This window comes from Galleria mellonella, unplaced genomic scaffold (assembly GCF_026898425.1).
Source record: "Galleria mellonella isolate WM207_F2 unplaced genomic scaffold, CSIRO_AGI_GalMel_v1 utg38, whole genome shotgun sequence".
Taxonomy (NCBI): domain Eukaryota; kingdom Metazoa; phylum Arthropoda; class Insecta; order Lepidoptera; family Pyralidae; genus Galleria; species Galleria mellonella.
The window spans coordinates 6,985,514-7,008,008 of record NW_026442090.1 but is presented as its reverse complement, the minus strand read 5'-3'; the positions used below and the strand labels follow the sequence as shown (position 1 = coordinate 7,008,008).

At 32.4% G+C, this 22,495-nt stretch overlaps 4 protein-coding genes across 5 annotated transcripts; 2 read left to right on the top strand and 2 right to left on the bottom strand.

Moving 5' to 3' along the window:
* Positions 1-10: 10 nt before the first annotated feature.
* On the bottom strand, positions 11-2,480 carry LOC113522847 (DNA replication complex GINS protein SLD5). Its single transcript, XM_026908690.3, has 2 exons — positions 1,599-2,480; positions 11-732 (listed from the first exon to the last, which is right to left on the bottom strand). The coding sequence occupies exons 1-2, from the start codon at positions 2,176-2,178 to the stop codon at positions 659-661; spliced, it is 654 nt and encodes a 217-aa protein (XP_026764491.1). The 5' UTR covers positions 2,179-2,480; the 3' UTR covers positions 11-658.
* Positions 2,481-6,271: 3,791 nt separating this feature from the next.
* Positions 6,272-11,171, top strand: LOC113522846 (opsin-1). The gene is made up of 9 exons (XM_026908689.2): positions 6,272-6,427; positions 7,300-7,471; positions 7,964-8,084; positions 8,173-8,290; positions 9,046-9,259; positions 9,633-9,780; positions 9,867-9,977; positions 10,059-10,225; positions 10,604-11,171. Exons 2-9 carry the CDS (start codon positions 7,329-7,331, stop codon positions 10,728-10,730), a joined length of 1,149 nt encoding a protein of 382 aa, XP_026764490.1. The 5' UTR covers positions 6,272-6,427; positions 7,300-7,328; the 3' UTR covers positions 10,731-11,171.
* A 144-nt stretch (positions 11,172-11,315) lies between these two features.
* On the top strand, positions 11,316-19,066 carry LOC113522998 (cilium assembly protein DZIP1). The gene is made up of 9 exons (XM_026908859.3): positions 11,316-13,685; positions 13,906-13,973; positions 14,384-14,551; positions 14,644-15,402; positions 15,574-15,837; positions 16,643-17,097; positions 17,259-17,409; positions 17,495-18,459; positions 18,666-19,066. Exons 1-9 carry the CDS (start codon positions 13,571-13,573, stop codon positions 19,021-19,023), a joined length of 3,303 nt encoding a protein of 1,100 aa, XP_026764660.1. The 5' UTR covers positions 11,316-13,570; the 3' UTR covers positions 19,024-19,066.
* Positions 18,996-22,483, bottom strand: LOC113522765 (COMM domain-containing protein 2-like). Of its 2 annotated transcripts, XM_026908574.3 has the most exons (6): positions 22,015-22,483; positions 21,786-21,863; positions 21,602-21,684; positions 21,256-21,429; positions 20,297-20,617; positions 18,996-19,512 (listed from the first exon to the last, which is right to left on the bottom strand). In XM_026908574.3, the coding sequence occupies exons 1-5, from the start codon at positions 22,079-22,081 to the stop codon at positions 20,300-20,302; spliced, it is 720 nt and encodes a 239-aa protein (XP_026764375.1). In that variant the 5' UTR covers positions 22,082-22,483; the 3' UTR covers positions 18,996-19,512; positions 20,297-20,299. The 2 variants fall into 2 exon arrangements, with proteins under 2 accessions (XP_026764375.1, XP_026764374.1); XM_026908573.3 differs by lacking the exon at positions 18,996-19,512 and having other exon boundaries at positions 20,195-20,617.
* Positions 22,484-22,495: the final 12 nt, after the last annotated feature.

Genomic DNA, 22,495 nt, shown 5'->3' with positions numbered 1-22,495 from the left:
TGTGAGCTATTGCCGAGCCGAGTATTTTAGTTAACATTTCGAATTATTGTGGTTTTTTCAATAAATAAATTTTATTTTGTTACTAATCTGTTTATTATTTATTAAATTAATTACATAATTGAGTTTATTTTATTTGAATTTAGATTTCCGATTTTAAAATAATGGGATATTAATATTGTTTAATTCCATTTTAATCCTTCCAATAAGAAGGTTAGCACTTGCTGTCAGCACTACAGGGTTAGTCTAAGAACTATATAAAAAATATGAAAACGATATGTACAAATATATAATATGAAATCCATCAGTATATTGCTATTAAACAATTTTCATCCATGAATATGAGGTAAATAAAGAAAATAATGTAAACCTTCATATAAAAAACAGTCTGATGATGTAAAGGCTACAAAATTTATTTTCTTGACTCATAAATATTTAATAGTACCTCATAAATCATTGAATGTCATGTAATATAGCAATTATTTACAATATTTATATATGAAATTGTGGATAATAATTGTCTGGAATTGTATAAATTCAAACCTAACTGTATACAGTAACTCTTAGAGTTTACATAAGAACACTTTCATGTAATTTTAATAACGGTATTTGTATAAATTTGATATATATTCCATAAATGTTCCTTTTTATAAATTTTATGTCAAATTAATTGTACTTTACCATTTTTAACTAAATCTGCTATAGGTTTGTACTGCAGTATATGTTGAGATCCCTCTGAAAAAAAAAATCTTATTGATTAAATGTTTTATAAAATTAGTTAAATGATTCACAATTTAATCTCAAATGGGGTAATCAGATGTATCTATCAACTAAAATTATCTACATTTATTCTATTTAAAAAAGTACTTTATACATAAAGTACTTTATACATAAAGTACTATATACATATATACCTATGTTATTTGCTAACTCCGAACTCGAGACAGGTGAATATGAGACTGGGGATGATTATGCAGTGCCATATTTCTAATCTCTAAAATTAAAATACCTATTTGAAATCACACAAAATCTTTTCTCTAAGGTTCAGTATGAACTAAATGTTTAATAGATTTAAGTCAAAATTTTTGTAAATTTAATTTATGATTGTTAATAAAACAGTAATTTTGCAAAACTGTCAAATTAAAATAGTAGGTTTAGAGATAGCATAGAAAAATGGCACCAAAATTGACTCCACCATCACATCAGCACTGACTAAAAACTTTGATAATTTTGGAGTTAGTAATTAGACTTAGTGAGTATAAATTATATATATATATAAATTGAATTAGTACTATAAATAGTTTTCAGCATTGAGCACTCCAGACAAACTCTCAAATTAAAACATTCCATATATTATAAATATGAAAGTTTGTAAGGATGGATGAATGGTTGTTGATGTTTCACAGAAAAACTACTGAGCGGATTACAATGAAATTTGATACACGGGTAGCTTATATCTTAACCTAGCACATAGGATACTTTATATACTTTTCATATAGAAGAAGCCATGGAATACAGCTAGTATTTAATAAAAACAATTAGTGGAACAAATAACAATTACAAAATTTAAAATGGATATAATTAATAAATTGTGTACAAACCTTCTAAATCAATTTCTTCATCCTGATCACCAAATATATCTTCTAACACTACTCCATTGACAGTCTCATTTGCTTGTAAAAATACATGGGTTTGTAAATTTGGATAAACAGCCATTTTACTCATTTCAAATGTTTGCATATTGTTGGGAACCTTATTTAAAACAACTGTTTTTAAATGGCTTTCCAAGTTTAGTAAATATTCCTGTGCATATTTATATTCTGAAGGTGTTAAATAATTAGTTCCCGAATCTATACGTTGTTTCTCCTCATTTAAAATTGGAATGCAATATTTTTCAATTTTATTTAACCTAGTTTTGAGGTAATTACATATGATAAACTTAATTCTACTAAGTTCCATTTTGTGAATAGAAGCGCGAAGATCTGTTTTCGGTAATTTATTTATATTCCTCTCCATGTGCTGGATCTGTCCAAGCATACATTCAACCATGTCATTACGGTGTGGAAGTATTTCCGGTGCTAAACGCTCGTTTTGCCAAGCACTTTGGAGAGTTTTTAATACTGTATCTGCTGTAATTTCTTCTTCGTCATTACTGAATTCTATGTCATCCTCTAAGTCCATGGCAGAAAGGTGCTGTTATATACAGTACCTCAAAATTCAACTAACGCTCACGGTATTACAAAAAATAATTATACCTTGTAGACAAAAAATTGTAGTACATACAGTTCAATGTGCAACTGTTAAATTAAACTGACTTTTAAAATAATTGTAAAGTCTACTGAGAAAGAAAATGATTAAAATAATAGTAAAATTTCGAGAATTTACGTTTTTTCTTTACTTGGACCCTTAGATTCCGCGATCGGCCGGTGACAATTCAAATATTAATTGTCAGTTGTCAATGTCATTCACTGACTGACAATACTAGAGCCGAAAATTTTATAATTTAAACATAGTCTCTCTAAACTGTTTAAATAATTACGCAACAGAAATTAAACAGATCCAAAAAAAACAAATTGAATACATGTGACCAGACTTAAAACATATCTACCTACTATTCATAGACGTATTTAAAAGGCCGAGTGCGTAGTGCCCAACCAACTTCTGCGTTAAAAGCTCGACAGAAAGACTTCCTCTCAACTAAAATTAACATTTTCGAAACGTACCTACGCCCGCGCCCCACGAACGTTGCGTTTTTTTTTTATGGATGGTAATGGAATGGTTATCCCGCCTACGCTATCGGTATACAAATTCACTAATAAATCAATCACAATAGTTTTCAGGGGGAACCGCGAGGAGGTCAACCTGAGAGAGTATATTGCTAGTAATAGGGTTGCTAATCCCATTATTAACAATCCCTTTTCCCCCCCGCTGGCGTGGTACGCCAACACAACGGAGCCCTTAAAGAAAAAAATCCAAAGCCCATCAGAGGCTCACTATGCGTGCCATTACCGGCACGCACAAGTACGTTAGGAACACCACTTTTAAGAGGGATCTAATGATCACCTTGTTGGACGCCCACATCGAAGACCTAGTCATCAGAATGTTCGCGCATGTAGACGCGTCAGACTAGGACCACTTCAAGGGCCTGGCGCCGTTGTACGCCCAGAAACAAGACTTCAAATCATACACGCGAACACTTGGCTTGCACGCGTGCAGAACAAGAAGCAGCCGATCGCTAGCGACGGCAACGTTGCCGTCCGACTCTTTCATAACTGGCAGTTTGTTAGGCCTTTCCCCATAGAGTCTCACTTGGTAAACAAAGACCGCGCAGAATGATTTGGATGAAATAATTATTAGACCGACTTCGGACTACAGTCCCTCGCACATATTTATGAAATACATGTCTAAGAGTGCATATACCTTTTTATGGACACTGGCCATCCCCTTGAAAAATAATTATAAATATGCGTTGTTCATAGTAATGGGGACTAGCGGCCCCATTGTTAGAAATAAACTCTATCAAGTCAACCTGCACGTGGTTCTCTTAGGAAACTACCGTGGTTAATTCCGAATGAAGTCGTTACGATGAGCTATTTGACTTTTTCATTCTCACCTATTATTACTCACTGGTGCGTATAACGATAACGGGTTACCATTCCATTATCGTCATTTGTTGTGGCTCCACAGTTCCAAGGCACGTCTCTTAACATCTCTAAAAGCATTGGGATCCTTGGTGTCGACATCTCTAGTGATGTACAATCCCGTGGCCACCTCGAAGATAAGGTGAAGCTGGCATACACAAAAAACTCGGTGTGCTCAATAGAGCGAAGCATTACTTCACGCCGGATCAGTGATTAATACTCTACAAATCGCAAATCCGGCCCCACATGGAGTATTGCTATCACTTATGGGCCGGAGCACCTAAATACCAGCTTGAACCTTCGACTCGTTGCAACGACGAGCTATGAGAATTATCGATGATCCCAGGCTCACAAGCGGTATCGATCCATTAAGTCCTAGGAGAGATTTTGCCTCACTCTACGTGTTCTACCGCCTGTACAATGGATTGTGCTCAGAGGAATTGTTCAATATGATGTCCACAGCCACTTTCTACCATCGTACGGCTCGCCATCGACAGGGAGTTCATCCTCATGTCCTACAGCCTCAATAGTCGCGTACTGCACGGTTTCAGAGATGTTTTCTCCCACAAACAATCAGGTTGTGAAATGAGCTTCCTGCCGAGGTTTTCCCAAGAGACTACAGCATGGGGTTCTTCAAAAGGGGGGTAAAGAGGTTCCTTCAGGGTCGGCAACGCACGCGTAATACTTCTGGTATTGCAGGTGTTCATAGGCTACGGTAACCACTTATCATTAGGTGGGTCATATGGTTGTTTGCCACCTCAGTGGTATAAAAAAAAATACAGTTCATACAACATGTCTAGCGAAATTACGTTATGCAATGCGGTTATAAAAAATATGAATAATGGATGATAATGAAATGGTAACCCCGCTAACGGTATACTGTTGGGGCACCAATGTAGGATGATAAGTGAGAATGAAAAAAACAGGTCAGTTAACCCATCGTGCTAGCTATGCGTGTATAGAAAATCAGCACAATGGTTTCCAGGGGGGCCACGTGGAGATCGACCTTGTACTATTACTAACAATCCCTTCCGCCTCTATACAATGGGATTAAAGGAGTGAATAGTTGCTACTATCAATACACTCGTATTATTAACAACAATAATTACCTTAATTAAGAGTATATAATATATAGTAAAATAGGCTAAATAAATAGTAATTGAAGTTTTTTATTTTTTAAGATCTAATTGGTTTTTATTAAAATAGATGCATTATTTCTTGTCTTAATTGATATATAATTTTTACCATATAATTATACCATAAAATATACAAAATATATACCTAGAACTTAGAATTAAACGCTATAGGAAAAAAACGACAGTACCTTGCATACTAACATACAGTTACTGGTGGGATATTATAGGTAGGTATATATTTATAATCCTGTTAGCTTGTATACCTACTGTTATACTTCTTAGTAGCCTTATAACGATATTATAGTCCATAAGACATAATACAGGGTGGTACTCTATTCATACGTAAGCATTTAAGTAGTACCTACAAGTATATATTGTAGGGGATACCTATTTAGATATTTTCTAATTTTTATACAACATTTTTATGTGGTTATATGGATAAGAACATATTATGCTGGCCCTAAATTTATATATGTAAAATAAGGGCAGGAAGATAACGATGACACTATTATGTAACCCTTGCCTGCACTATATGAAAGAAGGTCAGTTGGCGCACCGTGACGAATGCAATGAGAATTAGCTACGATGGTTTCGACGTCGACCGGATAAGGTATACGGCTAGCATTGGAGCTGTTAGACTCTTTCACTAGTCATTCCTTTTCCTCAATAGAAAGAGGTTTTTTTATAATAGGTGAAAATGAAATGGTATCCCTCCCTGCGCCATTGGTATGCACTGGTGGGGCAACAGTGAGGGATGATAGATGAGGATGAAAACAGGTTAGCCCATTTTGACGAATTCAACAATAATTAACCACGTTGATTTTCAGGGGAATCGCGTGAAGGTCGACCTAATAGGATATATTGCTAACAATGAGGCTGTTAGACCCCATTACTAACAACCCTTTTCCCCCAATAGAAAGATGTTAGGTGCTATTAACCCAATAAATGCTTGCGCCACGAGTGATATTTGTGTTACCGTGGCTAAAAACATTTTCATAACATATTTTTTTATTAACCTCATGTTCTATGTAGTCTTTTAGAACATAAAATCTCCACTAAAATCATACTACAAACAACATTTAGATATCGAAATGAAGGATGAAATGTCGATTTGGTTTTTTGGTCGACAGTTGAGAGTTGAATACGACGATGGGCATTATGTTAAAAAGTTTATAAATACTCCCACATTAAAAAGTTTTTCACATTGTACATGTGGAAGAACCCACACAGAAGGAAGCAGTCTCAAAATCAGTTGTCCTATATTTCGTATAGTTTTTGGAATGGTATAATTTATAAGTTTTTATAAGTTCATAAGAATATTTTCTTCCTTTGTTAATTTAATTTTATTAATTATGTAAGGCGAGAAGCCACCCCTGAGAAGTTTCTTTGTAGAATAATATATCCACCTTCTTAGATATCTATATCTCATTATGAATATCGATTTTATTTGTGACGTCGTCGTTAATCCTCAGCATTCCCTTATAAAAGACAAAGACGGCTTGCTAGAAGACGAGTAGCCTCCGCCTCGGCAATCCTACCGCATCACGAGATTGGTTATACTACACTAAAGACTGGAGTAGTTCGTGAAACGATTTTCTTCAGTATTTTTGGTAATAACCATCTCGGCGGCCTTCCTCAATCCTGGATCTAACAGTAAGTGCCTTAATTTAAACATGCGGTGTTAAAGTTCCGATTTATTAATTTAAAAATTCATGATCATGCTAATTTGGTATTTAATTCGAAATAACTGGTTCATGGGTGTGATTATACTTAATTCAATTTTTCCTCGACAGAAGTTGGTGTTTTCTTTTGTAGAATAAAATTTACTCGTTTATTCTTTATATTATAGGTATATAAAAAGACTGACCGGTCAGAAACTTCAAGCAATAGTCCTGCATATTCAGTGACTGCTGCTTATACGGCTATAGTAATTATTCATTATTGGAACTAATATCGCCATATAACATTTACTTGTAAAAAACAATTTATATGTTGTTTTCTAAAGATACGGGCCTACCTAAAATACTGCATAGTTTTGTGGTAGAATAGAATATATTAAGATTTATAATAAAACTAATAAAATTCGTATAGAATCAACATGATATACTTGTCTGTCAGTATTATTGTTTATAGAAAGAAATATCATAATCGGTTTAGATTTGACAAAAGTGTATTGCACAAAAACATTTAAAACGATTTAAGATTCTCCTTTTTGGTAGGCAGTCCATTTAGATTTTTTAAAGGAATTGTATAAAAAATCTACATATTTGTACAGGCTTTTAATGCATGATAATAGAATGGTAACCCCGCCTGAGCTATCGGTATACGCTGGGGGGATACCAGTGATGGATGACAGGTGAAAATGAAACAGGTCAATTAGCCCATTGTGATCTATAAACACCATCAAAAATTAACCACGATGTTCTCCAGGGGAAGCCGCGTGGAGATCGACCTGTTAGGGTATATTGCTAGTAATGGTCCTGTTAGTCTCATTTCTAACAATCCCTATGCCCCTATTTGTACAGGTTAATCGCTTATCGTAATTCGTGTGAAGATGTCTTTTGTGAACTTGGACCCTGGACCGGGTGTAGCTGCTCTACAGGCATGGGGTGGACAAACAGCAGCGTATGGCGCGTCAAATCAGACAGTCGTCGATAAAGTACCACCAGACATGTTACACATGGTGGACCCACATTGGTAAGTAAGCAACTAGATAGGTGTCACTATTTAGAACTAATAGTAAATTTAATATAATATGTGAATAAAGTAAGATCGAAATCACTAGTATCCTTGTGAAATGCTATTATTGTCACTAAATATTTCAACTACCTTAATGCTCTCACTCCTAAATTTCGGAAAGCTAATCATTTCTCAAGATGGTTTTTATAAAAATATATTCGTGTTTTTTTATACCACTGAGATGGCAAACAAGCATATGGCCCCCTGATGGTAAATGGTTACCGCAGCCTATGAACACCTGCAATACGCATGCGTTGTAACATAATCTACTGTATACTATTTTTTCATACAAATCCGGATAATTGAATTATAAATATTGAAAATTTATAAGATCAGTATCATTAATAAGAAACAAGTTGATAAATAAATTCTGACCAACAGCTGGCCGAAAAACTTCAAATTTATTAAGAAGTGTAAGTCCATATTAATACGGATATTTGTCTTATTTAGGTATCAGTTTCCACCTATGAATCCTCTGTGGCACGGACTACTGGGTTTCACTATTGGCGTTCTCGGTTTTATCTCTATCACTGGCAACGGAATGGTCATCTACATTTTTTCTTCCACTAAGGTAACTTATTGCATTAATACTATCGTATTAACATACTACATACATTAGGTAGTTTTTAATTTGTTTAATAAAAAATTTTTATTTCCAGACTCTCAAAACGCCTTCAAATTTGCTAGTAGTAAACTTGGCATTCTCAGATTTCTTAATGATGTGCGCTATGTCTCCGGCCATGGTTGTGAATTGTTACTACGAAACTTGGGTATTTGGTTAGTAAATCCGGTTCTTTGTTTATTTAATGGCAATACATAGGCGATCGAACGCTACCATGATACCTAACAAAGCTATTGGAATAGAATTATTTTATTTAATTCTGCTGCCATTAGTATGTGTGTGAATGCCAATATTCGCAGATTGACCACCACTAATACAACCAGAAGTTCCACAACCATCCATATTAGCCATTAATCTCTGACTACCAATTTGTTCAAGCACCCTTGGCGACAAATGCGTAAATAAAATTATAGTCGGACAAGAAGATTTTTTATGCAACTTAGAACGACAAACAAGCTGACAAATCCATTATGGGAGGTCTGAGATGGTTACGTCTCCTATGTTATACCATATACTAGACCTCCCATCAATTAGTAGTAATAGTAGCATACATAAGTAGCACCATGGACATCATGGAATAGTATAATAGTAAAGATTCCTTAAAATTTCATTAGATATGTTGTATAGGTACAGGTATAGATATATAAATACCAAATACTTATAAAAAGCCGTAACATTTTATGTTCGATCTATTTATATAATTTTACGGAAAGATATAGAATGGAAACCTTTTAGTATAGGTATAAAAATGAAAAATTAAGTGCAAGTTAATTAATTGATTGGATATTCAAAGTTTAATGGTAAGAATACTGACTTCGGCGTTGCATGAGTTGCGGGTTTAATTTAACAAATTAAAATTATTTCAATAATAATAATCCCTGAACCTGGCTAAAAATAAATTCTTCTTTAGGACCATTCGCATGTGAATTGTATGGATGTGCTGGCTCTTTGTTCGGATGCACGTCTATATGGACAATGACAATGATCGCCTTCGACCGTTACAATGTCATTGTAAAGGGTATCGCTGCAAAGCCCATGACAAACAACGGTGCTCTGCTACGCATCCTTGGTATATGGGCGTTTTCCCTCGCTTGGACTCTAGCACCTTTCTTTGGCTGGAACAGGTAGGTAACGTAGTAGTTTAAATAAAGTTTTAAAAGGAATATTTTTGGCATTTACAATATATTCATATTTTATATATATGTTACATGTTACTAAAGATGGAACTAAGCTAAATTAACCTAACAGAAAGTGTAACTCGTATCAATATCTTTTATAGATATAATATCTATCAATTAAAATATGAAAGCCAGTGGTACCCAAATGATGCTCTCCAAAGGACTAAATAATGTTATCCAATTTGTGTCAGACACTTCATAGGCTTTCTGATATAATCAAAGCACAACATGCTATTGTTTCTTCTCTAAGATGATAATCTTTATGTAGGCATTTTTAATTAATATATACTTTTATAAATTAATAAATACTTTTCATTAGATATGTCCCGGAAGGCAACATGACCGCCTGCGGAACTGACTATTTGAACAAGGAATGGCTAAGCCGCAGTTACATTTTAATCTATTCTGTCTTCGTATACTTCACGCCACTTTTGCTCATCATCTACTCATACTTTTTCATTGTCCAGGTTTGTATTTATAAGTTTCAGTTAAATATTATCTGAATGGGTCACTACGATTAAGATTCAGTATTTATTTAGCATTTGAATTTCAGGCCGTGGCAGCTCATGAAAAGGCCATGAGAGAACAGGCCAAAAAAATGAATGTCGCTTCTCTTCGCTCTTCTGAAGCGGCTAACACGAGTGCTGAATGCAAATTAGCTAAAGTATATAACTACCAAATTTCTTAAAATTTGACAAATAATTGGATAGACCATCTTACTAAACATGTTTTAAATTTTTTTTAGGTTGCATTAATGACTATATCACTATGGTTTATGGCATGGACACCATACTTGGCGATCAACTACACGGGTGTATTTGAAAGTGCACCCATCAGTCCCTTAGCAACAATTTGGGGATCACTCTTCGCTAAAGCTAACGCCGTATATAACCCGATTGTATATGGCATCAGGCGAGTATTTTTTACTCATTCAATAATAGCAGATGTAAATACCACTTTGAAATACAATAAGAGAATTCGGATCATTAATCTTAAATATATATCCGAGATTCAATCATATATGTTCGAGGTATCGTAGAAGTAATTGACTGAGGATATCCGACAAATGCCTAACATTTTGGCACCATTTTTCGAATGCATCGAACTGGATCCGAATGCCCATTTAACTTCATGTTACGGATTTTCATTCAGAAGATAATTATATTCAATGAAATGTAGGCAAGTCAAAAATTCCTTTTACGATGTCGGTAACATTCAACAAAAATATCTGAGACTGTCTATCTGAGATATAATGTGCATATTTTTTTATTTTAATATTTTATTTTGCAGCCATCCAAAATATCGCGCAGCGCTCTACCAGAGATTCCCATCATTATCATGCGAATCCTCCCCTGAAGACTCTGGCTCGGTCGCATCTGCCACCACTGCTGTCTCGGAAGAAAAACCTGCAGCGTGAACACTTACTTCGACGACGACAATGAGGCTTACAGCTCACCGGACGCACGATATTGCTAAAGCGATGTTATTTATTATTTTTATACGCAAACATTTACATTTATACGATTTCTAAACTCGAACACAGAGCGTGTGCTGGTTGCAAAATATTCAGGCAATTGTAAATTACGTTTTTGTTATTTGTCACCTGCGTATTTTGAGTTCACGTTTTGTGTCTCGAGTTGAACGTTGCACACATTTCTTACACCTATATATACTCCAGAGGCCAGCGATATAAAAAAAAATACAAAAAATACAACATGAATAAATGTCGCTAAGCCGCCCCTACCATGAGACTGCTCCTATAGGATATAGATACTCCAATAGATATCTTTACGACGAACAAATGCTCTGTATCTTGGACCAATAAAATATATGAAGCAAAGTGGTTAATGACCACAAATGAATTTTTTTTTAATGTTTGCAAATTTTCCTTTATATGTATAAAAGAAGGAGGTATCAAAAACGGTACAGTATAGTTTTTAAATCAAAATAACTGGTTTTGTCACGAATGAAATAGTTTTTTTTTTTTTTTTAATTTATAAATTAATAATAGACGATTAATTAATAATAGCGGAGTATATTGAGATATAATTTATTTTACTTTTAAAAATAGAATTTTTTATTTATTTTTCAGTCAATTCATATTTGAATAGGAAACGTCATTAAAATATTACATATATTTGATTTGGGAAAAAACGGTGAAAACTGTCAAGGATATTTTATGCAAAATGCTTAAGAAAGCATCACTAGTAACCTAGTGATGACACAAATTAACTACTGTGAACTCAATACGGTCTTTTGTGAAGTCGAAAATTGTTGTAAAGCGTCGAAGTGCTTATTAGAATGAAAAAAAATTATTCAGAGAGAATTGTGTATTTTTATTAGAACAAGGACACGAAGACAAAAAGGTTACATCGAACAGTAATTTTAAAATTATATCAAAACCTTTCCAGCCGTTATCAACAAAAATATCATCAATTTGAGGCTATATAGCAGAAAGCTCCGAAAGTTCAATAACTTTGAGACGTGCAATGTTCTTGAAACTCGATATGGAGGAAAATGAACATGACCTAAGTCAGTTGGATGCCAGTATTTTGTCAGGACAGCGGCCAGTATGTGAAAGGATCGTTAGATAGAACAAATAAATATTGATGTATTATATTTTTCTAGTATATGCAATATTCTTAGATTATATTGTAATGACGTTTCCTATTCAAATACGAATTGACACAAAAAAATCTACTTTTAAAAGTAAACTAAATAAAACTTCGACGTACTAACCATCCCCCCCCCCTGAGATGATTTTGCAAGACTGACAGACAGACAGACACAAAAACTACATTTTACACAAAATAATAATTATTATAACATTACAAGCCGAGGGGCAAGGGATTGTTAGTAATGGGGAGGTTAGTCCCTATTGTTATCAATATACCCTACCAGATCGACCTCCACGCGGTTCCCCTGGAAACCATCATGACTAATTTATTGTTAAATTCGTCACGATGGACTAACTGACCTGCCTTTTCATCTTCACCAATCATCTCTCACTGGTGCCCCGTGTGTATAACACGAGGCAACGGCTCAAAAATTTTACTCGTAGAATCGACATTGTTTATATTGCTTCAAATTTTCGCAAGATCGCCTGATTCAATCACTAATGCATACAATCGCTAAATAAAAGGCCTTATACATTTGTCCTTATCAGTTTCTTTTTAGCAACTCTAGGGCAATAAGATAAGACCTACTAGTATATGAAAGGTTCGTTGGCGACTGAAAATAGATATATTATATTTTTTCTAGTATATGTAATATTCTTATGACGAACCTTTCGTAGAATCAAAGCGGTCGCCGTGATCGAAAACGATCACAATTTATCATTTAAATTCCTGTTTAAAGACTAAACAATATGCAAAACCTTTTGATATAAATACAGAAATTTAATCAATGATTAACCCAAAAATGTAATAAGAACTTTTATAAGTAGGTACTAACCTACCCAGTACTACCCTACTTACATTGGGGAGAAAGGGATTGTTAGTGATGGAGACTGAGAATCCCATTGCTAGCAATATACCCAACCAGGTCGACCTCCTCGCGGTTCCCCTTGGAAACTATCATGGTTAATTCCTGATGAATTCATCATGATGGGCTAACTGGCCTGTTTTCATTCTCATCTATCACCCTTCACTGGTGCTCCGCCAGCGTATCCCGTTAGCGCAGGCGGAGTTACCATTCCATTTTCACCCATAAAAAAAAACCTACTTACATGGGGGGGGGGATTAGTTTAAGGGATTGTTAGTAATGGGGTCAAATAGCCTCATTACTAGCAATATACCCTGTCAGGTCGACCTCCACGTGGTTCCCCCTGGAAACCATCGTGACAAATTCTAGTCGTCTGGATGGGCTAACTGACCTACTTTCATCTTCATCTGTCATCCCACACTGGTACCTCGCCAGTGTACCAATAGCGCAGACAGGGTTACCATACCATTATCACCCATTAAAAAACCTACTTACATTATGTTCATATTTAAAAATAACTCTATAGTATACTTACATAGTCAAACAAAATATAAAGTATAGATTAAGGATTAATACCTGACATATAAATATGATTTTTTGACAAAACTTTTTGTGTTCATTTTCATGTTGCTTGGCAACATAAACGTAAATATAAACACAACAAACTTCAATCGCGTCAAAGCTTGCCCCATATCTGTTGCTTTGCATTAAAATAATTGTTATAATTAATTTTATTTAGCAAAGAAATTAATAAATCAGTTATTACTCAGTACAATGGCTAGCAAGACTTCGTATGAACTCCATCATAACTTCCCTAAGTTAGCCGAAGAGTCTGGCTTCACTTTTAATAATATTAGACCTCGCATTCATATCGACTGGAATAAAATTAGTAAGTATTATAAGGCTTTCTATTTCAAAGATACTTACATGTATAAGTTTTAGTTATTCAATTACTGGTTATTTATTACAATACCGTCCTATAAAGTTTTATAATGCGTACCAAGTTTCATTAGATGTGATTATGATCACAATTTAAGACTATAATACAATTTTTTTACATTAATTTTGATGTTATTTATGCTTGAGTGTATATATAATTTATATTACAGGATTAATTGACATAGACTATTTAATAAAGGAGAGAAAATTTTGTCTAATCGAGCAACACATGAATGACGTACGTAAAACTTTTTTTAAGTTTCTTTCAATTTAACAATAGATATAACCTTAAGTTATGCTGTCTTCAAGACAAAATTGGAACTTAAAACTTAAGCACATCATTAGTTCTAGCTCATCATATGCTCCTCTTGTTTGGAGAAACCCATGCAGAGGAGCGGCAATGAATGTCTATATTTTCTATCAGATATGCCATCATCACGTCTACAATTTCGACTAAGGACTACGTTGTTATGGTTTCGTATTCTTTATTTTCACTACCAAATACCCTTCAAACCAAAATAAAAAAAAAAAATTACTTGTTTTACATTCTTTTATATTTATTAAGAATTAGAGATTCATGATGAATTATTTATTACTATTAACATGATACTCTAGCGTATTAAAACTTAAATTAATGATTTAACATAGGTACTAAACTGTGTATTGGAATCTGAATTCGATGTGCGTATTCTCAATGAAAGCGTACTGAAGATGTTCCGTCTAGCGCAATTAGCAGTCGAATACCAACAATTTTGTCGGCACTATCTTGACCGAAGCGTTTATGTTCTACGAGAGGAGATATCTTCACTTATGCAGGTTAGGTAATCTAAATAAATTAATAATCAGTAAAATTAATAGTCATAACGTAAAATTTTCTCTAAATTTCACAATCAAATAATTTTTTCTAGGAGCTCGACCTGACAAAAAAAGACCTACGGGAAAAGGAAGAGGAAATAAAAAAACTAAGAAGAAAAACAAAACATACCTATAGAACTCCACTCCCATATGGAAATGATAATATAGCTAACATGATTTTAAAAACTCTTACAAACAGAAATGATATGTTTGCTTCGACCTCTAACGTTGATACCATGCAATATAATAAATGTAGTTATTGCGAAAAAGTGTTTTTAAATCAACTTTATTTAAAAAGCCACATATCCAGGCGGCATACCAATGTTATGGAAATACCTGAAAACGACAGAGCAGAAAACATTCAAAGTACACTTAATAATAAAGAAAACGCGAAATTAAGTGACGAACTGATGGAACTTAGAGCTAAATTAAAAGAAATGGAAGCAATTATTATTAATACTGTGTCGAATCAAAATAAAGAAGAAAATAAATCGACAGAATATATAAACAATGAAGATAAAATTGAAATAGGCAAAAATGTTTCAAAAAATATGAAAGACGTAGAAGTTTCGACAAATAGTGAAGATTATTTATTAGATAAAATAGAAGAATGGAAAAAGGAAGAACATGAGAAATACAACAAAGAAATAATGCTTTTAAGAAACCAAATTATGGAAACTATTAGTTCCTTTAAAGAAAAAGAAAGTAAAACAATTGTACAGAATGAATTGAATATTATAGATCAATTGCATGCTACAATACGTCAACAGGGCACTGAAATTTTAGCCTTAAAACAAGAATTAAATGATTCGGTAAGTTATTTGTTATAGATATTGGTACTGGAAACAGGCTGGATAGATATGTATATATGTATGTATATTTATAATACATTTAAAACAAAACAGTATAATGTTAATCATTTATATTTATGATAATATACCACCCTAATCTATATAATTTTTAAATAAAAAACATATTTCTAGAAATCAAAAGCGGCAAATGAAAATGCTCAAAGATTTAAAGAAGCTGAAGAACAAATGACAATTTGGGGGAAACGCGCAGAAGAACAAACTAAACAGTACGAGTTGTTACTTAAAAAATTAAATGATGTAGCTAAGGAAGCTCAAGAATCAAGAAACCAGGCCGAAAAAGAAAAGGAGAAAGTAGCACAACTGCAGGCAATTTTAGAGGAACAGTTACATAAAAATAATTCGAATGATAATGAAAATATTTCCAGCGATATTGAGGTAAGCATTCATAATTTAAGATTGTATTCCACAAAAAAGGCCGACTTCAGTGGGGGTAAACCAGTTATTTTGAAATACAAACTAAACTACTGAACTGATTTTGATAAAAAATGTTTGGAACCAATCTAAAAGTATATCCTTTAATATAAAACAGAATTTACCGAATCAGTTTATAAATGACGGAGGTATAAGGTATCAAGCAAAAAAAAAAAACAACCGAATTGAGAATTGAAGTCGGATAAAAATGTCTTGATTAAATACCTACTAATAACAAATTATGTTTAAAAGATATTGTTATATGCTGTTTTATGAATTTTCAAGATCTTACTATATATTTATGCTATGTGAAATACTGGCTATTAACTAATACAGTGGGGCTGCCGCTGCATAATCTCGTAATAATATTTTTTAGCGAGGAAAGAATTGTTAGTTAACGTTCCCATTGTTAACAATATACACTATCAAGTCTGGAAACCATAATGGTAAATTTTTGATGAATTCATCACAATGGGCCAACTAACCTGCCTTCATCCTTACCTGTTAACTGGTCACACGTCAGTGGACACCGATAGCGATAAGGGGTTACCATTCCATTATCATCCATTAAAAAAACTCACTATACATTAATATAGCGGTAACCTCAGGAGCTATCAAAGCGATTTTAATAAATATTTATTGGAAAATTATTTTGTCTCTAATTATTATATTGTTCATGGGGAAAAATATTTCATTTTTACCCAACACACGAATTTGTACCATCAAAGTCACGGTAAAGAACCAGTATATAATAAAAGTAAAATTTCAGGAAGACCCTAAACCTGGCAATAAAAAGAATCATTTTAAAGGAAACGGCAAGTTATCTGCCACATTGATTAATACGGGAAATCCTATAAGAAAATCTACGCCATTGGCTGATCGAAACGCTCTCGAAAAACTTCATTTAAAGGCGCAAGAACTTCTTAGTATTGCATCCATTAGTTCCAGCTCTTCTGATGTTTCAAGCACTGAAATAAATAAACCTATTATACAAAAACAAAAACCAACGAACATAAAACAAGATCAGCTAAAGCAGAGAAAAGATATCAGCGACTTTAACAAACAAGACATAAAAAATATAGAGAAGGCATCTAACAATCTGATTAACTCTATTAAAAATAAATCAAAAGAATCCTTGAAACTAAAAGAAGCTAGTACAAAAAAGGATAAGATAAAATCCCGTTCAAAGGTTGTAACTAATGGCCCTATTGTTGTTCCAAGAAGGTGGGAAAAAAATATATTTACATCTATGATTTATTATTGATTTTTACAGATCGTAAAATAGTAAATATTTATAACTCCCATCAAAATTCCCATCAATGAAAGAACAATACTTCCAAAAAAATTGAATTTATGTGCATAATAGCATTGATATTTTATTACAGTCCATCAAAGTTGGTGCGTGCAAAACTAATAGAAGAAGTAAATAACCGTTTAATAATGGCAGGAATGGACCCACTCAAGAACAGGTTACCCAAAAGTATATTTCAAAAACAGCGACTCCTGCTACAACAGCAACATGAATTGAAATCTAAGGTTTTATTATTTTGTATTACTCTGAAATATCTAATTTACTTGACCTACGTAATTTGCGTATAAGAGCGAGTATTTTTTTTTTCAGAAAAATTCTGATCACGATAAAATAAGACATACAATTTTGGCTTATTTGGATTCAAGTGTAATAAAAAAGAAGAATGCAATTCCTGACGACTATGTTTCTCCAGATAAAGTATCTAAGTTTAGTAGTATAACATCAGTTTTGTCCAATGTAAAAAGTAAAGCTTTGTCATTAGTGAAATCAAATGACAATCAGATCAAACACAAACCACTGAACTCGGACATGACAAAAAGGGCAATGTCTTTATTAAAGACGCCTCCTGGATCAGCGCATTCTAGTCCCATAATTAAACAACATAGTCCCATTAAAAAGAATTTGGAGAAAGAAAAAGAATTAAACCACAATTCAAATCATGAGGTCAAAAATAACAATGCATATAAGAATAAAACTAAAAAAAGACAAACACTGGCTACAAGTTCCGCATTGGACACATCAAATAGTGATTCCGCTGAAAACGATCATAAATATTATAAAGCAGTTGTTCAGCAATCATCTAAAACTGTAGAAAACCTAATCAAGTCTCCCGCTAGAAGACCTTCATCCGCTAACTCAGATTATAAAAATGCCGTAAAGAAATATGCTTTCGACGCCGATGTAAACACTATACATTCTCAGTCAAAAGCAACTATATCTAACTACCAAAATGATTTCACTAATGACAAATTGATAAAAGATGATAAAATCGTAGAGAAATACGACAGTAGTGAAGAATCGTTAAAAAATGTAGCTCTTGTAAAAGCAATCTCTGAGGAAAATATTCATAATCCAAAACAAACTAAGGGAGTTTTGAAAAGTGCATCTTCAATGTCTTCTTTAAATAAGAAGAAAGTATTATTTGATATGGATGCAATTCAAATGAAATCTGTAAGTGCATCGCCATCGCAAAGCATCACTGAAAAAAGTGATTCTAACGAAAAATACGAACTAGGCCTGATAAATCTCGATGGCGAAGAGTGGGATATATCTAGGTTTGTATTTTTGTATACTTCACTATTTAGTACTTATATAAGTACGATAAAATAAATATAGCAATTGCTCATAAGAGCAATTACGTTATGATACTTTAGCTTCTTACTTGTACACTCACACTAATACACTGACATTTTCGCTATATAAATACATAAATACAATACATAGATAACACTAATATTAATGACAATTTTTTTTATTACAGCATAGAAAATGAACCTTTAAAGACTGCTGCTAAAATTCAAGTAAATACACGTACAAGTCCAAAAATTGCAGAACTAAAACAAACTATAGAGTCACAGTTGGCACGGCGCAACGACACTCCTTCTACTGTTCTTGTTGGTGGAGTAGATGTTTTGTCTGGACAAATGATAAAAGCTTCTTGTATAGGCGGCAGCAATACCAGTCTGGGCAGCTCTATTCTTGACGATTCTGATAGTATACCAGCAACTAACCACAAAGCATTCGTAAAACCGAAAAATGTCCCACAAAAAGATGACAGCGAATTGGATATTTCTGAATTCAGTATAGATGGATTAGGCAATAAGAATGAATCTTTTTAATATTGAAGATGAAAAATATTTTTATAATATATAGTTAATGAAATGCACTTGTTTTATTCAAAGATTCAACTTTATCATTTCAGCAATTAATACTCCACTGATTAATATAGGCCTCCCTCATTGATAAGAAACAGTACCGAACTATCTATCTGCTTCTACTGACTCCCAACAACATATATATTTTTTCTTTTTTATGATATTAATCAGCTTTTTTAAAATAGCTAGAATTAGATAATATCGTGGGTGAAAATTAATGTTTTGAAGAACAGTCCAGTAGTTCTCTCAAAATAATTTTGTTAAGCTCTTCCAGCTTTAGTGTCCAAGTGTAATACAAGTCATCGTCTCAATCTTATAGATTGTTGTGCTGTGAGTAATTCTCCAACTAAGTCCTTTATATCGTTTATATGGTGCTATTTATATTTTTTGTTGTTTATCCTCATCTTTTCTTTAACAGTGTCAATTTGCAGATAGTTATGTATCTCCTTATATCTAAAAAACCATGGGGCATTGTTGCTTATTTGAATTCACATATGAGGTCATCATTTTATTTGATAAACCATTCTATAATACATTGTTTTCCCATATGCGATTGCCACTCGCATTATGATTACCAGATTCTCGCATATTATATAGTAAAATGGAAGACTTCCTGTAGTCATTATTATAGACAAAATCTTACGTAGTTTTTTTAACTACTATTTATAAGAATAAATAGTTAATTATTAAAATTTAGTATCCTGAACTGTATTGTTTACATCTAATTAAGTTCTGTTTATACTATTAGTAATCATAGTTTTGTTAAGGAAAAAAAAAATAATCAAACTAATAGCTAGTAAATTTTCTTAAAATGACATTGTATGACCCCTTGTTTTCAATATTTAAAAAGTCACCAAAAATGGCAATATTAAAATCCAGTGTTTGAAAGGGCTTAATTCGATAAACAGTTTATATAAATATTCTATTTGTATCAATAGAAAACAACACTTATTTATTGAGATAAATTTTCCATCCTCATTTTACATATAATGCAATGAAAAATCAGGATAAAAAATTTATAGCTTGTTATCCAAAATATTATAGTATGATAGTAAAAAAATAAATACAACAGCATATGGATTCAAACTTATATTTAAATTTTTTTAAATGTAAATAGGTATGTAAATCACATGCCTATTTACATTTATACACAAAGATATTTTAGTATCTATTTTATTACATTCCTATTTAATAAATAACAGTGGCACAAATCATTAATAAATAAAATAAAAATTACCTATTACAAAGCCCTTTGAACTTTACGTACATGTTGACTTTTTGATTCTTTTAATGCTTGATCCAACACATTTGTCATATGTATTAAATTGGGCAAGTCACACTGAAGCAAATGATGATTTATAATATTCTGGCAATGACTTGCTGCTTTTGCTTCCTGTACAGTTGAATTAATGTGTATTGGTGATACATTTTTATTATTATTTTTAGAGTACTGGTCTATTTTATCTTCACTGGGCTGTCTAAAATTCTTAGGAGTCATGACTACAAAATCCATTGAGACCATTGGTTTGATTTCTTCACTGGAGTTTCGAGATGCAATCTGGTAATACAAAAATACAATTCTATAAATATAATTTTTAGAGTTCTGTACCAAGAGATGAAAAGAAACTCTTATGGTCCATCTATCCATCCATTTCTAAAAATCTATTTCATATGAGAAATACTATAAAAGTCATTTTATCTCATATTTATGTGAATTTATAAAAATTTGGATGTTTATTACCTAATCACATTTACATAGTTGAATGAATTTAAATAATATTCTATAGCTATTTTTATCTAGACTATTTATGCAAGAAAATTTGTCAAGACAAATATGTAATAATAATAATAATAAATAATTAATTAAGAGACCTCCATGCCTATTTTAGGGATACTTTAAATGTTTTTATTTTCATGACTTCATCATTATCATCATTTCAGCTATTTTCTGTCCACTACTGAAAATAGGTTTCCCCTATAGACTACCATAAGGAACAGTCCTGAGCCACCTACATCCACTGACTCCCTGCAATGCATTTGAAGTGATTACTTTTCATGACTTAATCTTCATTAGTGCACAAAATACAGACATGAAAAAAATTATGTATGAAATAAATTGTGTTTTGGAGTTGGTTTTTGAACCCAAAAGATAAAAAACAATAAATATTTATATTTTTGAAATCATGAATAATATACCTGCACTTCAAACCTCCAGCTTAAGTCCTGGTAGGTGGGATCCTTTTGCTGTAATAAATTCAGGGCACTGGACAGCTCAGTTTTTTTTGTATTGTATAACTTCACCAATATTTCTTGTTGCTCGGTAGAAAATCCAGCTAATGCTAGTGATGACTTGAAATCTGATTCAGATAGCTGAAGAAAAATAGATCAACAGAATAAAAATATTCAAAATTATCTTAACAATTTCTCAATAAAACTTGATTTATTAGTGTTGATAATTCAATGATTATAATAACTGATTCACATGATTTTGTTCACATACATATATATACAAAGCATCCTAAATCTAAAAATGTATACTTACATTATGTTTGCAAGCCTCAATGATAAGATAAACTAATGCATGCACCAAATTTTGTACAACAGTCATAGGCACATTTAGTTTTTCTGAAAAAATAGTAATATACAAACAATTATATTTAAAAATATTTAACTAATTAATACAATAAGCAAATATTAATGTCAATTGTGATATTTATGGTGCTCACCTGCTGCAATATTGTGCTTTTTTGGGTTAACTCCATTATTCAAATAGTCTATTGTGAGTTTACAGAAATCAATTAAAACTGTAAAGAAAGTAAATAATTTAATAATATAAAATACATTTAAAAAAAGTAGTTATTTTATGTTGTAATTCGGATACCCTTAGGGGTGGTACTGATATTCAACATACTATAACCACATTAAAACATATGATATTAATATATTTTAACTTACCTTGAATGGAATGTTTATGAAGTAAATCAAGATGTTCTTTTTGAAGTTCACTTAAAAATATAATCATACTGACTTTCTCTTGTTATAATATCTGTAAATATACTATTTTGCTGGCAATAGAACAAAGTTGTTAACCGGCAGCATTTAACACCGGAATTCACAGTTTCTCAATTATTTCAATCTACACCATTTACCAATATAGGTCTGGCATAAGAATTACGTATTAAATCATTTAATACTCGAGTTGTAATTAAGTAAAGAATAAATCACTATTCCTTATTTTGCTAGGTACATTTCAATGACTTTGTGTGTAATCTTCCATTTAAATTCATAGAAGTAATAAATATTTTCACTAGATAAATAAACTTAGATAATTGTGAGCGTATTTCTATATATATTTTAAATTTTAATAACTTTTAGTATTTACTTCCAGTGCTTCCAGTCAAATAAATACATAGATTAAAGAGACTATGTCTAAAGA

Excerpts from the sequence above, each read along its gene's own strand:
- LOC113522847 (XM_026908690.3), bottom strand. The coding sequence starts at position 2,178 with ATGGACTTAGAGGATGACATAGAATTCAGTAATGACGAAGAAGAAATT. Across the intron at positions 733-1,598 it reads TGAAGAAATTGATTTAGAAG|AGGGATCTCAACATATACTG; the intron begins GTTTGTACACAA and ends TTTTTTTTTCAG.
- LOC113522846 (XM_026908689.2), top strand. The coding sequence starts at position 7,329 with ATGTCTTTTGTGAACTTGGACCCTGGACCGGGTGTAGCTGCTCTACAG. Across the intron at positions 7,472-7,963 it reads CACATGGTGGACCCACATTG|GTATCAGTTTCCACCTATGA; the intron begins GTAAGTAAGCAA and ends TGTCTTATTTAG. Across the intron at positions 8,085-8,172 it reads ACATTTTTTCTTCCACTAAG|ACTCTCAAAACGCCTTCAAA; the intron begins GTAACTTATTGC and ends TTTTATTTCCAG.
- LOC113522998 (XM_026908859.3), top strand. The coding sequence starts at position 13,571 with ATGGCTAGCAAGACTTCGTATGAACTCCATCATAACTTCCCTAAGTTA. Across the intron at positions 13,974-14,383 it reads TCGAGCAACACATGAATGAC|GTACTAAACTGTGTATTGGA; the intron begins GTACGTAAAACT and ends GATTTAACATAG. Across the intron at positions 14,552-14,643 it reads AGATATCTTCACTTATGCAG|GAGCTCGACCTGACAAAAAA; the intron begins GTTAGGTAATCT and ends AATTTTTTCTAG.
- LOC113522765 (XM_026908574.3), bottom strand. The coding sequence starts at position 22,081 with ATGATTATATTTTTAAGTGAACTTCAAAAAGAACATCTTGATTTACTT. Across the intron at positions 21,864-22,014 it reads TCATAAACATTCCATTCAAG|TTTTAATTGATTTCTGTAAA; the intron begins GTAAGTTAAAAT and ends CTTTCTTTACAG. Across the intron at positions 21,430-21,601 it reads TTGAGGCTTGCAAACATAAT|CTATCTGAATCAGATTTCAA; the intron begins GTAAGTATACAT and ends ATTTTTCTTCAG.